At 45.1% G+C, this 24,510-nt stretch overlaps 2 protein-coding genes across 3 annotated transcripts in view; one reads left to right on the top strand and one right to left on the bottom strand.

The window, feature by feature from the left end:
• LOC111858797 (PEX5-related protein-like) overlaps positions 1-18,554 on the bottom strand; it is a 72,200-nt gene extending 53,646 nt beyond the window's left edge. For both annotated transcript variants that reach the window (XM_023840884.2, XM_023840886.2), the window contains exon 1: positions 17,946-18,554. In XM_023840884.2, the coding sequence (XP_023696652.1) occupies positions 17,946-17,966 (21 nt within the window). In that variant the 5' untranslated portion in view covers positions 17,967-18,554. The remainder of the gene's footprint in view (positions 1-17,945) is intronic.
• Positions 1-24,510, top strand: part of LOC111858799 (retinal rod rhodopsin-sensitive cGMP 3',5'-cyclic phosphodiesterase subunit delta) — a 73,888-nt gene that overhangs the window by 10,991 nt on the left and 38,387 nt on the right. The gene's annotated exons all lie outside the window — the stretch shown is intronic.

The raw sequence follows: 24,510 nt of genomic DNA, 5'->3' as shown, positions 1-24,510 counted from the left end.
TCATATCCATTCATTGTCCTTGTTAATGTAAATGTGTACAGATCACCTTCAGTCCTTCTGGGCTCCGGCAAAATATGCATCCTGCAAAATGTGCCTTTAAAACTTATTACGTTCGTGCCCTGGAAATATCCAGACTCAGTCTAGGTATGTCTAGCGAGGCATTAGCTTCCGGAAAGCTTTAGCTGTCAGTCTACAGGGAATATAGCTGGAAAGATACAAAACAGTTCAATTCTTCCCGTGGAAAGTGTGGAGCTCTTAATCCAGGTGAGTCGTTTAGAAGGAAGTGGAGTCATTCTCACTGATTCCGATACGGGTGTCTATACCTTTATCATACTGCTGGGTAACTGGCAGGGAACACGGTTTGGCTCTCAAAGTCGCACCATATTAAATCTGTATATATCAGCATGCTGTGTTAACACAAGCGTTTATACATTTTTGTTATTATTATTCTGATGTTGTCGTTCGGGCTGCTAGCTGGATACGGACAAAGTCAGCCCAACTGGACCTCACATGCATGTCAGTGTCATCCGCGTCCATAGCGTGAGAGATCTGAGACAGATTTCACGGCAGGGATCTATATCAGAAGGACAGCAATTCTAATGGCAGATAAAATGGACCCCAGTGCCACCTCGTATAGCAATCCTTTCTAGTTTCGTTCCTTCTAGTGTTGTCAAACGTATCAAAAGTATCGATGTATAAAACTGTTGCAATGCTGGATTTTTCGTGGTATTGATTCCGCAGCCTGCACTCGCAGTTCGCCGTCACCGCTGGGGCTCGCAGGCTACCAGCGCGCATGCCCACGCCGGAGTGCAGTTTCACACCTGCGCTGTTATTGATGACCGGTTCCGAGGTGTCGTAAGTCTCAGCACCGCGCTTAATCGATAAAGAGTGTGACCTGAGTGGCGTCTGGATATGCTTGGCTTTGCGATAAATGAAGACGGTAAACCACAGGACATCCTGTGCCACAAGTCGCGCTGCCACATAATACTGACAACGGGGGCAAAAGTCACGAATTTAACGAAACACCTGAAAGACCACTACGAGACGTTAGTTTCCAGAGATAGGTATCTTATTTATGAATGAACGAAACATTAATCTGTACCTGCCTTACAGGTCAAAACATTTTTTTGTAGTCAGTTAAATATTTCCGCATTAAGACCATTTCCATAGCCAGGGGTAGGTCTCGTCAATCACATTATTGATACCGTCCCCTTCATAAGCTGTGTGTTTTATTTATTTTTTAACTGTTTATTTATTTAACTAATTTATTTCATAATTAGTCATGTGAAACATTAGTTAGTCGAATTTTTATTCAGGTGAATATTTAGCTTCAATTTTATTTTTAGCCCTTAAATTTTATTATTATCGAGGTCGGACCTCGGTGACCTCATAGCTGGCTACGGCCCTGATTAACACAACGGTCTGCAGTAATTTTTACCTGTGGATTGTGTTTGCTCCACACGGTCTTGTGAGGTCATGTTGCTTAATGTTGTGCAGTTGTTATAAGTGTTTGTGCTTTGAGACAAGATAAAGAAGGCATGTAAAAGTAATGCATATCTGTTCCGTTATGCATTGTAATAATATAAAGTAACATCTAATTCTTAATAGTGTTTTTTTTGCTATTTGTGAATCTCTGAACATGATTGCCGCACAATTACAATGGCTGCTACCAGACTTAATATTATGCTCTTATTGACAAATCTGTGCGATGGATTTTGTAATATAGTGACATGTGTTTACAAAAGGTTTTTGCAGTTGAAATAAATATTTTAATCAACTTACATTATATACTGTGAGTACTGAAAATAGTATAGAATTTTAATACTTATCTCGTGCGCACGCCGAAAGTAAGAGCATTTTATTCTTTTGCCCGAGTCCCTTCAGGTGCTGCATATTTCTTGGTATCTTATCCAAGTTAGAGATTTTGGTATCATGACAACAGCACTTCCTACTTCAGGCAGCAGAGCTGTGAAAGTCACCTGCTTTTTTCACCCAAATTTAAGCCCTATTGAAATGCCAAGTTTCTTTGGTGGAACATATCATCTAAGCCACAAAATGACAGCAAGACATCACACGCGGCCCATATCCTGCTTATATTTTGCATGACATTAAGTAACTGGTCGTCCTTGCCATTAAAGGCAGACCTGTTTCATTTCTCCCGGAAAGCATCAAGTGCTTTGATTTAAATGTTACTCAAGCTTGTTGTCTTCTTGCTGGAAGGTCAAAAATGATAGAGATTTTTCCCATGGCCAGGAGTAAAGGGCTCTAATTTGTTTATTTTCTCTTTGGATGGCCAGTAAGGTATGACATTTTTTCATGGGGGGGGGGATTTGCTAATGATGGGGGGAACAAGGTAGTGGCCTTTACTTTGAGGAAATTAATGATGTTTGCAAGGCCACTGTGTCATATGAGTGGAGGTGTTTGTACAGTGGGGGCTTTATGTGTCTTGTTCCCTCACCCCGTTCCTTGCTACGTGACTCTTCCTTGAGCAAAGGACAGAGGTGTCTGTCTGCTGGCTTTCATGCAAACTCAGGTGAAAGCCCTGGGAGATACAGGAAGGTGTGATTGGAGCAGGCGTGGGACCTGTCGCTCCTTACCTGAACGTGCTGGTGAAATGTAAACCAGACACGCAGCGTTCAGGGCACCTAAATTCACACGCTGTCCTCCATCTTTTTATGTATTTTTATTTCTCTAGTAAACACTTTTTTCTCTTTTGAGAAAAGAGGGACAGACAGTCCCTGGAGCACTTAGAGGTTGAAGGCCTTGTTCAAGGGCCCAGTGCCGAAATCTCTCTGCAATGGGATTGGAACTAGCAACCACCCGATCATAGACACAGCACCTGTCTCACCTAGAACCTGAGCATAGTTCCGGATCATCCAAAGGCGCGTCGCTCATTATTCTGCCTGTAAAGTGGAGACCTGATGTAGGACAAGCACACACACCCCCCCGCCCCCCACCGGAATCTTCTTGTTTGTTTTCCAGCTCGGTGAACTTTATCAATGGGCGTGGCCGGCCAACATTACTCCAGAGGGTGACAGGAACGGGGTGGCTGGGGAGCCCTATTGGGGGAGACGACATCGATCCTAAGCCAGACCTGGGCTTGGCATGGGGGGGGGGGGGTCCAGTTTCTGTATTTCATTCACGTTTTGTTCCTCCCTAACCAAAGGTATCAAAGATCCATCGGGCCTCTCAGTAGAAGAGGGCCACTAGAGTGTCATCAAATGGGGGGAGGGAATGCTTGCACATGTAGATCCCTCGACGGGAAGTGGGACTCGGAGAGCGAGGGGGAAAAACTCCGCTGCCGTCAAACTGTCGAACACAGCCTGATGAGTGCGACCCCCCCTGCTAATCGCCAAGGCCTTAAGCGACTCGTCTCCTGCCAGCTCGTACTTAAACCCCCCCCCCCCCCCCGGCTGATAGCCGGTGATCAGGTAATCACGCCACTCATCGGCACCTAGGCCTCACTCCCGTGTGGCACTTTGAGCTCCGGGGGTCTAAGGAAGGAGTTACTCCCCCATGAATGGAGGGCCGCGGGCGGGTACAAGGCACTGCTGCCTCTCCGTCGATTCCAATTTGATTTGTTGTCAGCGAGCGATAAAGGTGACGCAGCTCAAGCTGAATCGGCTCGTTTGCAGCGTTCTCCGAGGTCTTGCCATTTTTTGGCATTTCTTTGTTTCTCTATTAAAAATGTTGAATTTCAAAAGGTTGCCTTGACATGCTACTATGCGCTACTATGGTGCACTTATATATAAATCTCTCCATGCCAAAAAAAAGATTCCCTGTTAAGCCGGGTGTCTGCATTTGGGATGGCGAGGCGGGACCGGAGAACAGGATCTTTATTTGGGGAAAACGAGATGCCCCCCGCAAGGGGAAAGGGAATGGACAGGATGATCAAGAAGGACTGACGAGGAAATGGACGCAGTGGGGGGTTGGGCGGGGGTAGAGCTCATAGAGTGTGTGGGACGTGCTCGTGAGGTGTTAAAGGTCATGGCTTCTTCCAGGTCAGCGAGGGCTAAAAAAAAAAAACATACCTATTTATACACATCACAGGGGACAGTCAGAAGATATCAGCTGATCGCCTGACACTGGTCACCTGACTCTCCTTCCCAAGATCTCCCATCCCCTTATACGTACCTAAAGGGACTGCCCCCCTGCCTCGGGTTCGTGCCACACAGCATCTCCCATGGTCCCATTCAGGCTCTCATTCTTCATAGCTGAGTGATGTCACAGAAGGAGCACAGGAGCATGAAGGATTCCAGCTGCGCCGCGGCCCTGAGTCGCATTCAGAGCTACGCGCACCTTTCAGAGGCAGTAAGGGCACACGTGTGAGCCTGCTGAAGCAGCACGTTCGCGGGACGGCTGCATGATCCGCTGGCTGCCAGAGACACATGCTGTTTTGCCGAGGGCGGCGGTGGGTGGATTCCGTGGGGTTTGGCCGGGGCACGGTCTCCAGCAGAGGGCGCACTGGACGGGGGGAGAAGGCGGAGCCATCTGTGCTGTGACTTCCAGAGTCTCATGTTGGGAGCCCAGGGACCTGGCCATAGGGTCAAACTGACTTTGCCCTTGTATCTCTCTCTCTCTCTCTCTACTTTTATTCTTCTCTACTCCTCTCTCTGCCCCCCTTTCTGCCCTTCCGTCTCTTTCTTTGTTTATCTCACGCTAAAGCCCGAGCACGCATGCACAGACGAGCACGCATATGCCGAAACTGACGCGCACGCGGGGAAACTTAAACACACGCGCAAAAACACATAAACGCACCGATGCCTCAGTAAATAATCCCTGCTCAGTTTCCCTCCTGCGGTGCCATGGGAGGCATCAATTCCACCACAACAGCTGAAGAAAAAAATGAGTTATAAAAAGCAACTTTCCAGAGCGTACGATAAATCCGCCGGCGGAATTCCCATATTGGTATAAATAGGAGTATGGAGGTCCTTCTAGGTATCGTACAGTGACGGAACAGCCAAGGGTGTAATTGAAAATGAAATCCCGGTAAACAGAAATATGTGTCTGCTCCCCCGGCATGCCACTCGAAAAAATTGAATCATGAAGTAAAACCCTGGATAATTGAATTTACCCTGCAGCACAGAGGTCAGGCGAAGAAAACCCCTTCTTGAGATGTACTTTTTGAATCGCCGTTCTTTCTTAATTGGCTCTCCTTTTCCGTAACACAGGTCTGACCTCACGTGAGACTAATCGACCAGTCAGTTTCTCTAATGGGGAACGCCGTGGCCCTTCAGGTGCCGCGTGAAAGCCGACAGAAAAGAGTCCAGCAAAAATCCTCACGCCTTCACATCCAATCGGAAGATGCGGAGGAGGACCAGCCAGTCGGAAGATGCGGAGAAGGGCCGGCCAATCAGGAGAAGCGGAGGAGGGCCGGCCAATCAGAAGAAGCGGAGGCGGGCCACGGGAGCTTGGACTGAAGGTGCCATGCTGCTGGGTCAGCAAAAATAGCAACGCTGGACAACGGAAATAGAAACATGAGCTGGAAGCAGGGGCGCTACAAACAGAGACCCCAGGCTTTCGTGGTTAGCGGCCCCCCTCAGCTTACCACACCCACGCAGGGGCCCAGACAACTGCACACATGCTGAGAGGCAGCCTGCAGAGGGGGCCCCATCTGCTTTGCTGGCTAACCCCAAGTTCCTCACTCCCAGCAGGTGCGACAAGCTTCAGACATGCGGCGGATCAAGGAAAGGGGGAAACTCACCCTATCTCACTCTGCGCTGCTGATTCTCATTGGTTCAGGCCTCCCTGGACTACCTGACATTCTTTGCACGGTGTTTCAAGGAGAGTGAGATTGGAGGAACATCTCCCACGGTTCAGGAATCCAGACAATAAGTCTCCAGATCATAAGTCACGCACAGGTTAACTGTTTATGTTCCTTAAGCATCTATTTGCATCTAATACATAAATACGTCTCTGTGCCTCAAATTTGCATACAGATGGGGTTTCTGTCAGGGAATCCCCTCTCCACCTCTGTACGGAGGTGCGTGGAGTGGAGGTCTTTCACAAGGTGGGACAGAGGATACAGGAGAGCGTAGTTCAAACATGCAAATTGCTTCATTATTCAAGGGTTTGAAGTCGGAAATGCTGGTTTCCGTGAGACTCTGCCTTAAAGCCAGAGGCTGCTATTATGGGAAACGGGGCTCAATGTTTGTCCGCTTCGCAGTCATACAAATACAGCGCCAGAGACGATCCAGATTAATGCAGCAGAGCGCAGCAACATAACGTTGGTAACAGCCTGGTTGGGAACTCATGAAGAGGAAATCTGTATTTCCTGATTACCATTCATTAGTCATAAAAGGGTGTTTTGCTGTTGGACGTTCATTCATTCATTCATGAACGCACCCACCCAACAAGCCAGTAAACACAATCCAGAAACTACTTGCCTAAGCGACAGATCATTAACAAAATGTAGCAATTTAGAACATTGGTAGTTTATCCATTCAGAAATATGTTCTTCACTAGGACAACCTTTATGTAACTTTATGTAAATCTATCAATATCGGTCAGCTACTAAGAGGATGGCACAAACAATTAAGAAGAGCTTTAAAATGCAGGATTCCCAGCTAAACGGGTCTGGGTCACGCATTACTGTGCCTTGCTGGCCCGCGGACAGTAAATCACTCGATTAATGGTGACTTTGACGACTGCTCCTCTCTCCCCAAGGCTCTGTTTTGGCAGACGGCGATGTTTGGCCGCTCCGTCATTAGACGGAGGCAGGGCCCTTGTCGTCAGAAGCCTCGGCCTCTCAGGAACGTCGACGCCGCGGCGCTAATGAGTTTGCTAGCATCGCTGTCTGCCCCCTGCACCCAACGGAAGCGGAGGAAGGACATCAGATCTGGAGAGCCGCTGCTGCCCCCCCCTGCCCCGTCTTTTTCATCACAGATAAGCTTTTCCGCCTCCATCTGACCGTTAATAATGCCATCAGCCGGCCCTGGGAGGCAGCAGGCTGTGTCCTACAGGAGTCCGCGTGGACGTAATTAGCCCCTGCATGCGGCACGGGGCCTCGGCCCGCACACTGAGCCGCCACCACGTAGCTGCGCTCGCTAGTCTGCGATCAGTCGCGGCCCCCCTTCCTCCCGAAATGCCATGTCGGCTAATTGGGGGAATTCCCAGTTGTGGGTCGGGAAATAATCGGGTACTGAACAGACATCAGCAACCCTCCCCCCCCCCACCCCACCAAGGCCAGGGGGATAAAATTCCTGGGCTGGAATTCAGTCCCACTGCGATCCTGGATGGTGAGTCTGGAGATTTTTTTTTGATGGAAGGGGGATTATCCTCTGCTTCTGTAATGAAAACGACTTCTAAACTCCATCACTTAAACTTGTGTCCTACAAGTACGTGCTCGGGCCAGTTGTGCAGTAACCCGCTCTGCCAGTGAAAACGGTTTATAAACGCTGATCCAGATGTTCACTGCGTGACTCCTGCAGCTGGGCCGCTGAGCGGTTTGCTCACCACTGTCCCTTCAGCCACATCCAGCCTTCTCCTCGGGTACAAGAGCTCGTATCTGAAAGTCACAGATGAGCCCACTGATGGAATTAAACTCGATGATCGCTGTGCTGTGCCTGTTTCAAACACCCCCCCCCATCAGAACTGAAAGCCCCGCATTTGAAGTGCAGATCTTTAGATTCTTGGAACCTTAATAACTATCAATTTTGGCCTCTAATTAGTTCGATTTTACTACGTAATGTGAAAACTAGCACAATTAGGAAAAGGCTCTGTCCCCCTTGAGTCATTTAATGATATATTCATTTAGGCGAGATGTCATATGCAAGCCCATTAGACTAACAGAGCATCTGTAATTGAGGGTTACAAAGATAAGAATTTTACTGTTTCGGAGTTCAATCTATTATCTGGCTCACTGGGCAGAACTTATGTCTGTCTGATGGCACGATCATAAACATATACTATTGAGCGGAGAGCTGTGCCGGGTGCTCTTCAGTTATAGCGCTCCATTTGGGGGTCTCTCAAAGTATTTTTGATGACTTCCGGCATCCATCTTCACACTGTCGGTGCTGCCACCGCCTGCCACAATTCCGTACGAGCGGAAGCTGAGCTATCGCTGTTTATATTGACCACTTACAGGAATGAATTCCCGCTTGAAAAAGTACTCACCTGGGACGTGAAGACAGATTTTAATGTCTGTTCACTGAAATTAGGTTAATATAGTGGCTGCAGTAACATATCATTGTATCAATATCAATCCCTTATATTAGTGTTTCCGAATCCGGTCCTTGGGGACCCACAGTCGGCCCATGTTTTTGCTAATTCCGAGCTCCCTGACAGTCCACTTTTTTTTCTGTGAGGGAGCAAAAATGTGGACTGTCTGTGGGCCCCCGAGGACCGGACTGGGAAGCACTGCCTAATACAGCTAAAAATTCTTCAGGGTGGGAGGGGCATTGTAGGCCCCACCCATCTTTCTGTAGAATCACCCTAGCAACAGAATTCTGTTTCTCCCTTGTATTTGCATTTGGAGGCCATGTGGTTTGCAAGGGATTATGGGTACATACACATGGGAACTGAGGTGATGGTGTTTATTTATTCATGTCTGAAGAGTTTAAATGATTGATGAATCATGTTCCTCAGTATTACTCCTTTATGTTGGTGGTGATTTTTATTTAAATTTACTCCTCAGTGTAGCCCACCACAGACATCACATTTATATTTATGATATCATATATATTTCGAACGATGAAAACACAGCCTGTTATATTTCATAAATTAAAATGAAACACATTCCTCCACTGTATCGATTTCCTGCTTGCCATTTTTAGACAGACTGCGTCGTGAAATGTGCTGTGAAATTGATTGCGCAAGATTATTCAGATGGAATCTGTTTGACATGAAACATCACCGCGCGGAGCCCGCCGGAGACTCGAGAGCCCAAAATTATAGGTTTTGCAGACGCTGGGCGTCGCAGCAAAAGTTGCGTCCCCATCAAACGTTACGCGCCATGGGTCTGATCCATCCTGCGTCACACCGCTGCAGTGTAAAATTAAATTGCTCAGATCACCCCTGAAGTATATTAAAAAGAGGCTTGAGTGATCCAAAGATGTCAGAATGCTGCATGAGATACAAGAGACAATTAAACAGCACAAGGAAAAGTACAGACAGAGTACAAATACTCCGAAACCATTGCAAATTTTTCTAATGACCGGCAGAAGTTGCACAGAAATCAAGCACTGTCACAAAAAAGCCCCCAGCATATTATATCAGCGCCCGCTGCATCACGTGGAAAAGGCCTGTCCACACTGCAGCGCCCCCTGCGTCACGTCAAAAAGGCCTGTCCGCACTGCAGCGCCTCCTGCGTCACGTCGAAAAGGCCTGTCCGCACTGCAGCGCCCCCTGCGTCACGTCGAAAAGGCCTGTCCGCACTGCAGCGCCCCCTGCGTCACGTCGAAAAGGCCTGTCCGCACTGCAGCGCCCCCTGCGTCACGTCGAAAAGGCCTGTCCGCACTGCAGCGCCCCCTGCGTCACGTCGAAAAGGCCTGTCCGCACTGCAGCGCCCCCTGCGTCACGTCGAAAAGGCCTGTCCGCACTGCAGCGCCCCCTGCGTCACGTCGAAAAGGCCTGTCCGCACTGCAGCGCCCCCTGCGTCACGTCGAAAAGGCCTGTCCGCACTGCAGCGCCCCCTGCGTAACGTCGAAAAGGCCTGTCCGCACTGCAGCGCCCCCTGTGTCACGTCAAAAAGGCCTCTCCGCACTGCAATCACCCTCTGCCCACTTTGTATTTTACACGACAGTCACTTTCAGGCACGTTTGTTTTCCGGGTCAGCAAATCGACATCTGCAGACAGACATGTCCCTAATCTCTCTCTGCCGTTCTCCGTCTTCATGACAGGTGTAGTTCCTGCTTTGCTTTAAGATTCTTTTTTTCCCACACAGAATACTAGATTACCGCACCTTCATAAGGCATTCATTATGCATTTATAGAATATTCAGTGCACTGTCATAAGGCATTCATTATGCATTCATAGAATATTCAGTGCACTGTCATAATACATTCATAATGCATTTATAGAACACTCATAGTCTCATTTATCTATACCTTAAAATACCTTAACAGCTTTAATATACATCAATAACAAACATTATCAGATTAAATGATTGTAATGTTTGTTATTATCATATAATGTTTGTTTTTCGTGTATATTAAGGCTGTTAAGGTATGTTAGGACAGTATTTCCAAACCCTGTCCTCGGGGAACCCCCGGACAGTCCACATTTTTGCTCCCTCCCAGCTCCCAGCCAATCAGGAACACTGAATATCTGGTACAAGCAAGCTGGGAGCTGAGAAGAAGCAAAAACATGGACTGTCCAGGGTTCCCCGAGGACTACCATGGGTTGAGAAACACTGTGTAATGATATTAAGGTATACTTACATGCTTCTTATGAATGCTCTATAAATGCATTATGTAAGGGCATTGAATGTTCTATGAATGCATTATAAAGGCATCATGAAGGTGCAGTTAATGTAAAGCATTACCGAATATTACTTTAACAGTGCACTAACAGATGTGAAAGGACAACACAGATTACCTTTAGAAAGCAGTATGCTAAGCTTAAGCTCTGACAAGTCCCATTTGGCACGGGAAGCGGCTGTTTCAGACAGTCTGCCCCAACGTCCAACCACTATTTCTCAGGCTGCTTTTCAAATGAGACATTAATCAAAGCGGTTTCTCTTGTTGGCATCATAGCTGATTTGGCGTGTCCTGCAGTTGGAGGAACTGGGTGGTAGGCGGCTGAAACATAACAAATTATCTGGCACAAAAAAAACATTATTTTATTATAATGATGATGTTTTTTTTGTCATTTGCACTAGTACAGGTGGACTGGAAGGCTTGTTTTCATATATTCTATTTGGTTTCCGCTGAGACATTCTCACACATATATAGAGGTGAGGGCACAGGCCACTTATGTGGTGACCTAGGAAAATTGGAGTGGGGGCGGGTTAAGGGCCTTGATCAAGGACTCAATGGAGATGTGACTATTCTGGTGAGCCTCTAACCGACAACTTGGCACACATCACAAGCTCAGAGGCTTAACCCAAAGAGCCTCACGTGCACCACCCTGCAAACCCAGAGGAGAAACACCAACGCTCACTGTACCATCCAAGCCAGGATAAATGCTTCTGAACATCTTGATTGAACATCCTGAAGCTAGAAAAGAGCAAGAATGGAGTGTGACCATCTAATCCATGTCAGCAGGGAGAGTCTGTAAACTACACTGTAAAATCAAATATGTTGACTTAGCTTAAAAAAAGTATGCAAACTCATTGCCTTAAAAAAACCAAGTCTAATGAACTTAGTTATAGTAAATTAGTTCAGCTTAATTATTCTAAGTAGGTAATACTTAAGCTTACTTTTTATACGTAATTCTCAATAAGTGGGACTTATGTAGCTTACATTTTTTAAGTGAGCACTACTTAATTGTAATTATTGACCTCACCATACCAATTTCAGTAACTGATTTTCTGGCTCAGTTTACATACTGCCTTTAAAATGAAGACTGCTGTACAATAAGCATTTGCAATATATGTAAGAAATCCACTAAAAAGAATGAAATAAACAGTTGATATGCATCACATTTGTTTTAAATGCAACAGAACACATGCACAATTAGTCAAATTTTTTAATCAATCCTTTATTGTCCCTCATGGGGAAATTGTTTTTATGCCTCTCTCAAGTAGCTCTTTGTAGAGCAAGCTGTCCACGAAGGGCAGCCACCTGTAGTGGTGCCCAGGGAGCTGGGGGTTAAGGGCCTTGTACAAGGACCCACAGACATACTGAAGCTGGGTTTGAACTGGCGACCGTGTAATTACAGGCATACAGGCTTAGCCCACTGAGCCACATGCTGCCCCCAAATGTAGGAAACGTATGAAAACACTGTGTGCTACACTGTAAAACCTGACTAGTTAGCTCAACAAACTGTTTGAGGAAACCGATTGCCTTAAATCATTTAAGTTTATGAACTCATACAATTAAAGTAAAAGTATTTTTTGTATTGAGTAAAGGTAACAAGTATTTATAATTTAAGCAACTTAGTTAAATAAAGTTGAGGATCAGCTGTATTCATTAACCATTCCAATTAAAACGATCCAGATTTCACATAAGCACTGAGTTCTTGCTGTGTGCTTATTGGTAAGTCTCCAATAATCATGCACGTGTCACTAATGTCAACGAGAGACAGCTGGATGAGTCCTTCAATCAAGGAAACAAACCAGTCACAGCGCAAGAACTGAACTATTAATCCCAACACAGAAACCATTCAATTTTAAAACAGTTTGCAAAACCTTAAGTAGCTCATAGTGTCCCTCCTGACGTGGTTAGGTGGTCACCCTAAGTCTGTGTGCAACAGCAAGCAGACATTAATCAGCAAGACTGACCTTTCAAACCTCTCATACGTATCGTGGTCCATCTTATTATGTTACGGATAGCTACTTTCCCAGCATAAACACTTTCACTGCCTAGCCTAACAATATTTATTGCTAGAGGGAGAGAAATTTGTCCAGCTAAAAAGCACTCAGCAGTCAGTTTTAAGTGCAATGTAGTCCGACGGTATCCAGAAGGTAACTGATGCAGCATCTTTTTAAAAAAATCCATGTAACTGGGCTTAATTATTTCAATTATTTCTCTTGCAACTAATTTGTGTCTTCGCAACTTGGGCTGGTTCGGTTCCCTAGTGATTTTACATCACACACGGACCGGTATTCAAACACGTGTCTTTTAATTACACATTGACGCTCCAGAAGCGAATCCAGAGACTGGGGATGGATTGCGGCAAGAAATGCGACAGATGTCCAGCGTCTCGGTGACAAGGGTGGAATATCAAAGGTTTGTGGAGGGGGGAAGGGGCCTGTTTCACCTTGGAGAAAAATGACACGGTGACAAAAACAAGACACCTGCCGGCTTTTCCCTCCAGACCCTCAGGAGCAACACGTCCTGAGCACCAGTGTAATGCAGAATGCGATGCCAACATCAAGAAAAGTCAACACATTACGATCCTGTTGATGAGCCTTCTGAGAACCTATATGCTAATGGCTTTGGTGGATCTATGACAGCACCGCAAACCGGGGCTTCGACACGCAAACCTGCTGCCATCACAGCTGTGGCCTTTACTCAGCATAGCAGATGCTTATAACTTATTATGTTCTTTACACAAGTTGCAGGTACATTTCAGAAGGGTATAGTGCCATTTCCTCTCTCCTGGGATCTAGCCCAGATGAAAATTTGCAATTTATGCCTCTGAGCTCGGAAAGAACAAGGCGGGAACGTGTCCAAGTGCCCGATCAAGAAATAATAACTAGACGAGTTGTTCGGAAGCCACAAATACATGGCGGTCGCTCACGACAGCTTGCAGAGCACCTCTCTCTACTGTAACAGAAATTTCCGGCAAAGATCAAATGCAGCAGAGGTGAAAGGGGAGTTATTAAGGTTATTAAATGGTTTTATGAAGCAGATGTGCATGGATAAGTTTCTCGGCACTCTTTAGTCACTCACCATGTGGTTTTTAATGGTGACAAGAACACCTGGAGCTGTGTGGATGCAGAGAGGCGGCATGCATTGTTGCAGCAAGCATAGATAAGCAGCTGCAGTCAGGAGGATGCTGATTGGCCATTCGCATTATTATCTGGAGGTATGAATGAATGCTTATGAAGGACTCTAAGCAGGATCGGGAGGGAAGTGAGCAGCAAATCATGGTGAATCTCTGCCAAGCCACAGCCATCAGCTGGGACTCAACAAGGTGTCTCAACCAAATGAGCTGGGAAGCTGGCAGTGGAGAGGAACACAGATGCCCTCTATCAGGGCTGACAAGTCACCCTCATCAGGGACGCCCTCTGCTGACGGAAGGCCGTCGGCTTCCATTCGGACCATCAGCTGTGCTTGAATTTCCATCACTTCTACTCGCGGAGCTCAAGCTTTCAATCGGTGTCAGATTTGAAGCCCCAAACGTGCAGGAAAGCATCTCTCCAACATCATCTTTTGGCAGTTCCATTTTTTTCTCAAATGGCTAATGGAAAAATGTCTCCCAAACAGTCATGTTACATAGGAAAATATAAGAAAAGCATGCTGGGATATCCCATATATTATGGATGGGGGCTGTTATCTCCTCTGCTATAGGCAGATACCCAGATTCCCAGTGCAATAATACTAGTAGGATGAGTCACACCGTGATACACTGACGACAGTGTGCACATCAGCAGCTCCAGGAGTGCGCACACGTGCAGAAAATTGCTTTCCCTTCCCAAGGAACAACGGATGTGGATTTAGGCAGCTTTGCTCTCGACCTGAGTGGGTTTACCTTAGCCCCGGTGCACAGCGATTCCGGAAGCGGCTGGCTTGCACGCGCCAGGTGACAAACTCGCTCGCTCGCCAGACCTCGCAAACCTGCCAGCGTGGCATCTGCAGGACTGGATACATCTTGGTTTGCACAAAACAATAACTTGGAAGGTGCACAAATAGCAGAATGTGCAAAAGTGCTTTTTTTTCCAGTTATCCTAAGAAGCATCTTACTTATTTTTCTGATAAACAATATGGCAGAATTGAAATGGAATATTCAATTGGAATACAATACTGCTTTCGATATCCAGATATTAGTGATGAACTAGTCATTATTAATATTTAATGTGTAGCCCTTAAAAAAGAAAGCTAACACTCAACTGATTGAACCATTTACTCAGTACTCAAAACATTCTCTTCATCGACCCACCCTTCTTTTCCCCATTTATTACGTGTGATTCAATTCACGCAACATTCTGTTCAGAGAGTTGGACTAACAGATGAATCTTGACAAGTATTCAATATTTTCATAACAAAGTCAGATGTTAGTAATTAGAAAGTGGAGAGTCTTTCTTGGGAAATTTAGCCTGTGGAGTATGTGCTGAATTGTAGGTCTATTCAAACATGTCTTCATTATGTTATTATGCATGTTTCATAAATGAACAACGGCGAAGTGTGGCTGAATGAGCAGACAAATCATCTGACACTCAGCAATGACATCGTCCACTCGTTCCTGCAGCTTCTGTGACAGGGTGAGGGCGGTATCACGTTTCACCCACCGTTGTCTGAAAGGAAAAGACTAGCATCACAGGTTAAAAATAGGGAGGTGGGGGAGGCTGCGATATATCGAGTGTCCGCAAGACGACGAGGAACGTCTGCTCGCCGTTAATCACCCCCCAGAAGGATCTTGGAAACAGCCCAGACTGAAAGCACTCCATTACAGATCAAATCAATTTTACCCTGTGATAAAAGAATACAACACAACAACGAATGCCAAGGATGTTTCCGGAAGAATTAAGTCTTAAGTCCAGCACCAGCACTATTCATCTGGACAAGGATGAAGCGCTGGAAAGTCTCAGGACAACTCGGAGCTACTTTTTGATTCAGAAAGTGAACAAGATTCGGTCATTCACATTATGCTAAATATAAGTCATATTTGAATACGTGCTCAAATAAAATAAATAAATATCCACATCAAAGCCACATGGACTGTAAATACTCATTCAATTAGACATATACTGAGGCATGATAGTGACAAAATCCACATAATAAGCAGCAAAATATGTTTTGTGGACCCCAGTAGGGCATTAAGCCCGTGCACAAGAAATAAGAATTTCACTGCACCACTTATCTCTGCAGTATTTCACGTAAGAGAAGAAGCATGAGAAATTCATTTCATTTGCTGGTTCCCCCAAAACTTCAATGCGTGGAAGGCGAGTAACATCTGCTTTCAGCTGGCGGAAGCACATGCGTGTCTCACATTTGAATCAAGAGTATTACTTAGTGCCTGTTTACAGATACACAAATCACAGTCTTGGTTTTCTTTCTTGGCATTCCTCCTCGAGTGTTGCATAGAGAATTACTCTAAATAAAATAATCCTGGTTCACTGAGAAGCTGAATAATAACGAGCTCTGATGCCAATAGCAGTCCGAACACAACACTGAATCTATTATTAAATGGAGAAAGACAGCCAAGACATTAAGTGAAATTAAATTTATAAGTAGGAATAATAAAAGATCGATCTGGTACCTTGGGTGTTTCATAATGTAATTTGTATTCCATAATGTATGGGCATCACATTCAGAAGGCACTATGAATCATACTGGCCAGGTTGAGAAAAATGACAGGATGCACAAAAAATGTGCTCATGATATCATATCACTTTCCATAAAAGCCCAGGTGAACCGCTGTCCTGTGTTGCTGATCTAGTACACTTTGGTGCTAAGAAGAAACACAAGGAAACAACTACATTTCGTATAATTGTCCTTTAAATGAACTGTCTCCTTAAGTCCAAATGGGATATCCTAGAAACAGCTGAGTTAGCTTCAGTAAACAGTCTGAGTTAACACCATGAAATATTAACCCCTGAGGGTAATGCTCCGTGAACTGTACAGACTTAAGTACTCACGGAAATGGGACTCTCCGAGAAAATGCCAATGAGTTCATCCATTAAAGTCCAATCTGCGAGATTGAAGTTACAAGCTTATGCCGATGTTAAACTACAAATTCTGTCACCCCTTTAGGCAGGCAATGGGTCTTCATTTATGTGTTTGGCTTAAATTCCACTCTCAGTCTGCCAAATGGCTTGATACACAAATTATTTTCACGGGGCAATAGACATTTAAGCTTTAAAATGTGGCTAAGAAACGTATTTTGTTTGCCAGATCATTTGATGTGAACTTAATTAAGGGAATGTAGGCCTAGAACCTGCATAATTGAGATGTTTAATATTCTCCTTTAATGAACATACAATACATATCTATATCTCACACAAATGACTACAATGCATATACCTATAGTTTGCATTCAACATCATCAATGTATGTAACATTTTCTTCTAATATTGCATCGAATCTGTATTTGGCTAGTAAACAGAATGGTGATTGTCATGGCTTGTATTATGGAAACTTAATTGCAATGCAGTGACTGTCAGGACATCTAATAATCCAAATCCTCAGCAGCCTATAGGGTATTACAACACGCACGTTGTTGCATATCGGTACTTTTGTTGCTCAACAACTGAAACTATCACGCTAAACCAAAGTTGAGTAACTTTGGACCCAAATGTTCCAAAAATAATGAAGGGATAATTGGCAAACACTTTTCGTATGAAAAGAATATGGCACACAAAGAGTTCATAGATTATTATTATTATTATTATTGCTGCTATTAGTAGTAGTGGACTAGTAGTATTAGTATTATTGTAGACTGAATGTTGTCCCGGTATATGTCTCCTGTATAACTAAAGATTGCGACTGAAAACATGATTTGGGAATCGTGTGACTCGTAGGCAAAGGCGAACCTCAAGGTTAAAAAATGACCACACTACCTTCGTTTATGACGTTAGGTTCATAAAGTACGTCAAATGCCCTGACATGTCAGGAACTGCAAAATGTGATGATCTGAGACGTTGGATTAACTACCCACTATTAAGAGTTATCTCTAGATTATCTTTTGGCTTTGTAAACACGCAATAATTACCTGCGGTCTTATGTATGGAGCCCTTTTTAAGTTGGTTTGGATCTTTTTTTTAGGGGGGGGGGGTAGTTCACATAAACTGCACATGCACGTCCTATTAAAATAAACCACAATATCTGAAACATTAAAATAAAACACCCTTACCCCGATTCACATCATTCTGTGACGGGACATACAGAGACGCGCATAACACGTGAGTTACTGTCAAGCATTTCATCTTAATTACTCCTTCCTGGACCCTCTTTTGTATTATGGCTGTTTTGCATCGTCATGCAAATACAGAATATTTAAGCATGAGGATGTCCTTGGCAGGAGCTGCGTCGCCGAGCCAGTGATACGGAGTGTGAAATTCCGTTTATATTTGTAAACCCTGCGCGTATCCGTCTCGCGGAAATTCTTCCGCAGCCGCCGCCACAGAGACGGTGGCAAACGCGACACCCCAAAATGCAAAAAAGAAATCGAGCCCTTACCTGTAAATGCCCCTGGTACATATTGAGTAAAAAGTCAGATATTTTCCCCACCGCTGTCGGTCAGTTGAGTACTTGCTCTACACCGTGACTGCGGGGTCTCATATGTGCGAAGTGACGCTGAAATCCGCTCCTTAGTTTTGGGTCAAAACTACCTTTCGGCGCGGCGGACCGGAGCTGCGCCAGTCGGCGGCGGCGGCCGAGGAGCTGTCCTTGCCGAAAGTGCTGAAAGCCAGAGTTGCCTCTCTTTTCCGGGCCGGTGTTTTCACACACAGAGAAGGCTTTTATGCACCGGCGAGAGGGAAGTGAAGTGCCGGAGCGCTCCCGACGCTAGGCGCTCCGGCTCCGGGGACGCGACGGGACAACTTAGGAAAGCCGCGAAGGACCGCGCCTGCGACCTCTGCGCACCGGCTCCGCTGCCTTCGCTCCGCTCCCCCTATACTTTCACGCCTGCCATCTCTCCAGCGCGCTTTCTCCGTGCTCCCCGGCTTCCCTCACTCCGCTCCGCTCGGCCCCGCGCCCGTCCCAGCCCGGCTGATATGCGCGCAGCTGGAGCCGCCTCCTCTACTCACGTGTTTCTCCCAGAAGGACATAAGTGAGCGGAGAACAAAGGCAGGGGGTCTGAATGGGCATGAGACAGCGTCACCCTAAGAGACGCCTCTCTACTGATCAAGTTATTATTATGCATTATCTTATGAAGAGAAGAATATAAGACACACAAAGAGTTCATAGATTATTATTATTATTATAAGTAATAGTAGTAGTCTTTTTATTAGCATTGGTGTTTTTCTGCTACTGCTGCTTTGTTTTGTAAATGATTTATGCAAAACAAATGGGGTCAAAGGTAACAAATGTGCACAGATTCTGACATCGCACTTACTGACATGGCAAGCGCGTTGTGGTGCCACGTAACAGATACAGCTGGGGCTGAGTGCCTAATCCCGGGAGCCGTGGGGAAGTTCACGCATCTTTCTAAAGGCGGCTTTGCTAAGCCGCACTGTGGATAAGGATGGTGGTGACAGCACCGAACATCTGCTGTTACTGACTGTTATTTTCTGTAAGCGCAGAAGCATGTCAAGATGTAGCTAAATGTTAAAAATAGTTGGGCAGTAAAGAATAAAATAATAGCAATACTTAAATTGCTCCAATGAAAGGCTTTTTTGGGGGTGGGACGGTGGTGTCGTGGTTAGCATGGTTGCCTCACACCTGTAGAGCCCAGCGTTGAGGTTTCCAGGTCATCCTTAGGTCTCAGTGGTGTGTGAGCGCGCCCTGCAATGGGCTGGTGACCCATCCTAGGTTGTTCCCCGCCTTGTGTCTGTAGCTTCCAGGATTCACGCCCCCACAACCCTGCACAGGACAAGTAGGCATGAAAGATGGATGGAAAGGTTTCTTTAAAAATATGACCGATCAATCTAATAGGCATAATACTCTATGCAAGTGTAAAATATTATTATCATTGCGTAATATGATCAAGACATATATTTATCTTATGATATAAAGGTAGCTGTCTTCCTCAGGGATGACTCACAGCTCCCCGTCTATCACTATATACTGTAAGACAACCTTCAGTAATTCGTAATTAATAAGTAATTGATCTTAATAATATATAAGCTGAGGTTCCGGGAAAGCAAGTTGTGCAGCATAGTTTGTGAATAGTCCTATCGTCTGTGTCCCTGTGGTCATGTGATGGGCCTGGTACCATAAACACTAGAGACTGTGCTGAATTCATCTTACACTAGACCACGGCCTGTCTGCAGATCCAGTCAGGTGTCTCCTCACTCTGTCATGGGCGTCTGGCACATCTTGGACAGGGCTGCATTTTAGGAACAGGATACGAAGGCAGAAGTATAGCAGAGACCAGGAACATGGTGTAAGTGAGACCCATCCTACACCCAGAGGTCACAAGTAACGCTGGGCAATGGTGCGATTGTGGTGTTTTTAAGCAAGCAAAATGATTTCTTTTCGCATGGTGTTCAGCATGGATTAGCTTATCGCATGGCGTTGCATGGTGATGGTGGCGCAGGAGGTAGTGCTATCGTTTGGCAACCAGAGGGTTGCAGGTTTGAACCCTGGGTCCTCCTGACCCAGTCAAAGTGTCCTTGCGTAAGACCCTGAACCCCAAATTGTTCCTGGTGTGCAGGTTGGTGCCTTCACGCCCAGTGTAGGAATGTGTGAATTGTAAAGTGTTTTGAGTACTCGTAGGAGTAGAAAAGTGCTATATAAAATGCAGTCCATTCACATTATTTCCCGTAAAGACTGTTCTTTTTCGTCTGTGAAGGTATTTTCCTGTCTTTAGTTAGCAGGTACATTGCTTACGTCACCCTCAGTTCCTCTTTTTTGAACTAAACTCACCTTCAGTTCAAAGCTGGGTACCTAAAGAGTTTATTGCCCAATGAAAAGTGTTTCTGTGACTTTCATTACATGGAAAAAAAACAGAAATATATATTTTCATTATGAACTGCTGTAATATAATAATAATTCTTGATTCCAATAACAGAAAAGAACCAATATGTTTATGTAAAATAGTTTGATATTTTATTATTAGAAATATACTATTTTATATTTAATCTATTAACATTTATTTATATATATTATACTGTCTCTTTTTTAACAATGCCAATTCTTCACTGAGCTCCTATTGCAAAAATATTCTCTTTAATTTTCAAGCATGTGTCTCCAGGTAAAGTGAGCTTCAGCGGACCACACGGTGAGAACCCCATTTACAGCAATCAACAACTCTAACTTCCATCGGAGAGCCCTGTCGGTAATATTAACTTCCGCTTCCCACCGGAGCATAAGCCTTTAGTGGGAGCGTCTGCTTTTGAATGTGTCACTTCTCGTAGCTGTAAGGGCATTCCCCGAATGCGTATCCAGTTAGCCTACATCGCTATTGTCGCTGGAAGTGCTAATATGGCTCACAGCTTTTGTTTTTTTTTTAAGTTTTCCAAGTAGCTTTTTTTGTGATGATTAATTAGCCACTAATGATTTCCTGTTCAAGTGAAGGGAGCATTTACATACTCTGCTGTCGGGATTTTCAAAGGCTCTCCAGAAGAATCCAGAATGTATTTCCAGTATCCGAGTCCTGACAGGGTGGACGACCTTGGGGCACCTGAAGCAGACCAGCAGAATGATTAGAACAGCGACATTTTGGGCTCGAATGGAAGTGGAGGCATGTCTACATACTGTAAATGTCTGTGGATGCTTGGTTAGATGTCAGGTCTGAATCGTTTTGACAGAGGACTAGAAGTGGCACAGGGTCAAAGTCCATCAAACAAAAAATGTCACAATAATTACATCCAATACAGCCATTCGTCATGATGGAAGACAATACAATTATAGTAATTATCAAACCCTGCAGCCCTCTACTAGGATGCATGGATAGATGGATCTATGGATGGATGGTTTAATTATCAAAAATAATGATTTGAAAAGAAGAAAAAATGTGCAAACAATATATTTTGAAAGTACAATTCTGGGAATAGAAAATAAGCAAAGAAGCCATTAACATTTTATCAGTGTCTGCGGAGTTGTGAGTCATTCTAGCACCTCTAACGACAGTGTAGATGTAGAGTAACTAGATGTGTCTTCCAGGAGTGCCCTTACAACAACGTGAAGTAACACATTCAAAGAGGGAGCAAGCAAACTCTGAAACCTGGGGAGATGATAAGTCAGTAGCATTAAGTAGCAGTTAGCATCGACCTTCTAAGAACATGAGTGCAACCAGACTGCGCTGGACAAAATGCAGCTTACGGCTTAAACGCCCAACACCTTGCTGAGGGCATCGGCACGCACAGCTCTCTGTGAACAAGACGAAGGTCGTTCTACAGAACTTGGGAGCAGGGTGTGAGCTAAGCCTCTGATCGGAAGGTCGCCGCTTCGAGTCCGGCTTCAGCAGAATAGTCACATATCTGTGGGCCCTTGAGCGAGGCCCTTAACCCCCAGCTCCATGGGTGCCACTGCAGGTGCCCAGGCTCGCTCTCACCTACATGGAGAGTAAGGTGGGGTAGGTGAAAAGTCAATTTCCCCATGGGGATCGGTAAAGTGTCATTAATAGCACATACCACAGACAAAAGTGCCTCAAATTTATTCAAGCACTCAATAAATAAAAAAAAAAAATTCCCAGAAACTTGTCAAACAACCAAAAGTTAAATATAAAATTTACAGCATAAACGAAACGCTTATTTAGTAATGCAATAAATCTGTCAGTGCATGTCCATAAATTCAAAATGGGCTTTGCAAAATCAAATCAGGTTTAATTTCCTCTTCTAAATGTCCTTGATATCAAGGGCATTCTTGCAGGATACGTTTAAGAATGATCCATCTCGTCAGCTTGCATCTCCCCACAGTTCTGCAGTCCAAACATGCATCTCCAGGTGTGACAAACAGCCCGAGCTCTGCATCCCCACCACGGCGTCAGCTTCTGTGGGGTTCTTGATAGATTGTTTTTGATTAAACTGCCTGTTTTGCATGCCAGGTAGTTCAGAGTCAATTTCTCTGCAGCTCCTTGCGTGTTTTCTGTGCATGTGTTTCAAAAGACAGTTTTCCTTCACTGACGATGTCTTTCTCTTCCATCCGTGCCTGTTATCCTCATGTTGTGCTAGTTTCCTTTGGGTTCTCTGATTTACTCTCACATTCCGAATACGTGCAATAAGCGTGTCTGGTGTCTCTAAATTGCCTATATTGTGTGTGTGTGTGTGTGTGTGTGTGATGGACTGGTATCCCATCCAGGGTGTGCCCTTTGCTGCCTGGTACAGGGTTTAGGTCATCCTGTGACCCTTACCCAGGATAAGGACTTGCAGGACGGATGCTATTTATTTCAGAGGATTCCTGTCTTTGGGATTCTCTTCAGCTCCTGCAGATCAATAAATTAATTCAGCACCATGCAGCAGGAGACAAGGAGAAAATTGCGTGCAGAAAACTTATGCCTGATTTTATTACAGTCATCGCTATCCCTCAGCTTTCTGCAACTCTCAGCGAAGAACCGTTTTTCCCAGCTTAACCAAAAACTGTTCAAAGAAAGCTCTTCATTTCTGACAAGTGAATCTGAATGTGATAAAGAAAAAGAAGAAATTGTAACACAGGAGTAGGTGATTAAACACTGCTGTTTGCTGCTTACTGGATGATACAGGATTACCGCTCCTGTATCAGCTGATGGACTGAATCTGTAACACGGATGAGAGAATGTAATGTCTTGTGTGATGTTGCTTTGTGTTTATAAACATGAGAATTAATTTCTAAGGCCGTTTTATCCAATTCTGCGGTTAAGAATATCACAGCGAAGCAGATATTTTTACTCTGAAAAATGTTCTCGTTTTTTTTTGCTTGTGTAAACAGGAAAAAGGGGAACAAACATTACAAAAATTATTTCACTGCTTCCCATTAAACCACCATCCACCTGAATGTACTTTCAAGGTTAGCAGGCGAGTGTGTGGCTCGGCTGGTGCTGTTTGTTTACCTTGCCTGCGGGCCTTTGCATGTGCAGTTTGCATGCTGTCCCTATATTTATATAGCCTTCATATAAGTCCTCAGATTTCCGCCCGCAGACCAAGCATAGGTGACCCTATGTCTCTAAAATGTCCTTGCTGTGCGTCCCTGTGCATTCCAGTGTGTGTGATGACCTTTGACCTGTGCTGGCTTGTCTGTCCACTGCATCCTAACCCTTGACCTCAAGAATGGATCCTGGATAAGGACGTAGGTTTGGTTTCTGCATGGTTGGGGGACCATATCAGCCCCGAACCACCCGCCACACTAAACGCATCTACAATATTGGCAAGGGAATATCCCCACCCTCCATGCCTAAATTCACACTCCTTGGTTCAGGAGTCACTGTTGGAATGGAGAACATGGACCTTTAAGTGTCAACTGCACCATGACATGGCGGTAAACCAGTCCGTTGCAGAAATGCTCACACGTTTCTGTAGCTGCTTAGCTAGGGTGACCAGATAATCCATGTCAGGGAGGTGACTTTGAGCTACTTCAGGTTTTACAAACTACTTTAAAGCTGAAAGGCTCCTGTGCTCGGCTAAATGGTTCAGTTCTTGTTGTGCTTTGACTGGTGTGTTTCCTTTATTGAAAGATTCATCCAGCTGTTCACATTAACATTAGTGACACATGCATGATTACAGGACACTGACCAATCAGCAAACAGCAAGAACTCAGTGCTTAAGTGAAATCTAGGTGCTTTCAATTTAATTGGTAGTTTAGAAATCCTGTCCTAGTTCAAAGTGTCCTCCCTGACATGGATCACCCTAGGGTTAGCCTCTCTGCACCAAGGAGCAGGAACCCAGGAGCCAGCGATGTTCTTTATTTTCCTTCCTCTTCCTTTATTAAGCCTTAAGTGGTATTGGTGTAAACTGGACAGGAGAGGAGGTCTGACCTTGTACACCAGGTGTGACATAGCTGGACTAGGAGCAGTGATTTTAGATCAGGGATAGAGAACCTGATCCATGGAGGGCCGGTGTGGGTGCGGGCATTTGCAATGGCCTCTGAATCAGCCAATAACAGTGGGTCCCCAGGACTGCAGCTGAGAACCACTGCGTTATCATTGGCTGATTGGGAGGTCATCCCA

The sequence above is a fragment of the Paramormyrops kingsleyae genome, chromosome 21, assembly GCF_048594095.1.
Source record: "Paramormyrops kingsleyae isolate MSU_618 chromosome 21, PKINGS_0.4, whole genome shotgun sequence".
Lineage (NCBI taxonomy): Eukaryota > Metazoa > Chordata > Actinopteri > Osteoglossiformes > Mormyridae > Paramormyrops > Paramormyrops kingsleyae.
Note: the sequence above shows the minus strand (reverse complement) of the source record. Positions and strands in the feature narration are given on the sequence as shown.